The sequence below is a fragment of the Etheostoma cragini genome, chromosome 4 (assembly GCF_013103735.1).
Source record: "Etheostoma cragini isolate CJK2018 chromosome 4, CSU_Ecrag_1.0, whole genome shotgun sequence".
NCBI lineage: Eukaryota > Metazoa > Chordata > Actinopteri > Perciformes > Percidae > Etheostoma > Etheostoma cragini.
In genome coordinates this window covers 1,300,815-1,302,496 of record NC_048410.1, presented here as the reverse complement: position 1 = coordinate 1,302,496, position 1,682 = coordinate 1,300,815, and the positions used below count along the sequence as shown (strand labels likewise).

General features: G+C 43.8%; 2 protein-coding genes across 2 annotated transcripts in view; both read left to right on the top strand.

The window, feature by feature from the left end:
- LOC117944112 (histone H3) overlaps window positions 1-1,682 on the top strand; it is a 34,321-nt gene that overhangs the window by 9,560 nt on the left and 23,079 nt on the right. The window lies entirely within an intron of this gene.
- LOC117944108 (histone H2A-like) lies at window positions 1,453-1,682 on the top strand (the record flags this gene model as incomplete). Its single annotated transcript, XM_034870671.1, has 1 exon — window positions 1,453-1,682. A coding segment is annotated over exon 1 (225 nt), but the record flags the coding sequence as incomplete, so codon positions are not given.

Below are 1,682 nucleotides of genomic sequence, written 5' to 3'. Positions count from 1 at the left end.
GTGCGATTCCCTGGCAGGCTGTGAAGCGCAAGCTCTCCACCACAGCTTTCATGTATTTTCTGTTCTCCATAACTAACGGAGAATGTCCCTTATCAAGCATGTTTGCTATTTCAGATCCGCTTTTCTCTTTTTGTTTGAACTCACTCCATCCTTGCATTGCAAATTTGTGCCCCATACTTTCATGATGGCTCTTCAGAGATGCTGATGCTTTCCGCCAGTTGTTAAATCCGTTGCTGGTAAATGTTGGCTCTAAATGATATCCGTGCCCTCGTTTCTGAAAATGCCTACACGCAAAACAAAATGCTGCATCTTTCGCCACGCTGTATTCCAGCCACGAATACTGATCCATCCAACTTTTATTAAAACTTCTCTGCTGATTCCCAAATTGCCGTGCGGGGTATTTTTGAAGGACTGGCCTTCTTGGGTCCCCCGCTAATATCACCTGCAGCACAAACCGTAACGTTAGCATTAGCATCCTCAAAGGAAACCACCGCTAGCGATTCTCCTTCATCTTCATCCCCAGAATCTTCTTGGTCCTGGTCCTGGTCCTGGGGCTCTGTGACGACGAGCATTGTGTCTCCACCTTCACAACCTCGTTTCTCTTCAGATTGTAACTCAGAACGTGAACGTTTAGGGAGCAAAAAACGATCCATTTTCGTGTATTTCCAAACTCACTACCAAAAACAAGCTGCACTGTGTTAAGGTCAAAGGTTCACCGGGCTCTGCGCCCATTGGCCAAAGAAGATCACATGTTTGTTATTTTAGACTAAAATATATATATATATTTATATATCATTTGATTCCAATATTTAACAACATGAAAAAGACTATTCAAACACCAAATTAAAATATAAATATAAAAAATTCCAGACATTTCTTGGGGGTGCTGGGCGGGTGCTTTGGCTATTATAGGGGGAGCTACAGCACCACCTAGCTCCTCCCTGGCGCCGCCACTGACCATAACTAGTCAAAATACAGAGAGACAACTACAATAATAAATCAAATGTCAGCACTAAAACTATTATGTACTTTATACAATACATAATTATGTTATAATTATTATTATGTCCAGTGCACAATTCATAATGGTTTGTTAGTTACAAGTTTAAACATTATGTTTTCTGTTGGTTATGACACGGAGATTTGTTTCTTTGGATTTAAAAACATTGTTTTTTTCTTGTAATTGTTTATTCCATAAAACGCTGAAAGTCTCCATGAAAAACTCCCTGATGGCGGACTACAGGAGGCCAGACTAGTGCAAATACAGAACGCAACAATAACAATATGAAGGGGTAATTAGTACACAGTGTTGTTGAGAATACAGCAACTTAACTGATGTCTTCTCTGATTGGACGATCAGTCTAACGCTGACACGGACCAATCACAAAGCAGCTAGGTAGATATAAGGCCGGTTAAGGCAACAGGAAAGTATCATATCCCATATTCGAATATACAAAATGTCTGGACGGGGAAAAACCGGAGGAAAGGCTAGAGCTAAGGCCAAGACCCGCTCCTCTCGTGCCGGGCTCCAGTTCCCTGTCGGCCGTGTTCACAGGCTGCTCCGTAAGGGGAACTACGCTCAGCGCGTGGGAGCCGGCGCCCCAGTCTACCTGGCGGCCGTGCTGGAGTACCTGACCGCTGAGATCCTGGAGCTGGCTGGAAACGCCGCCCGCGACAACAAG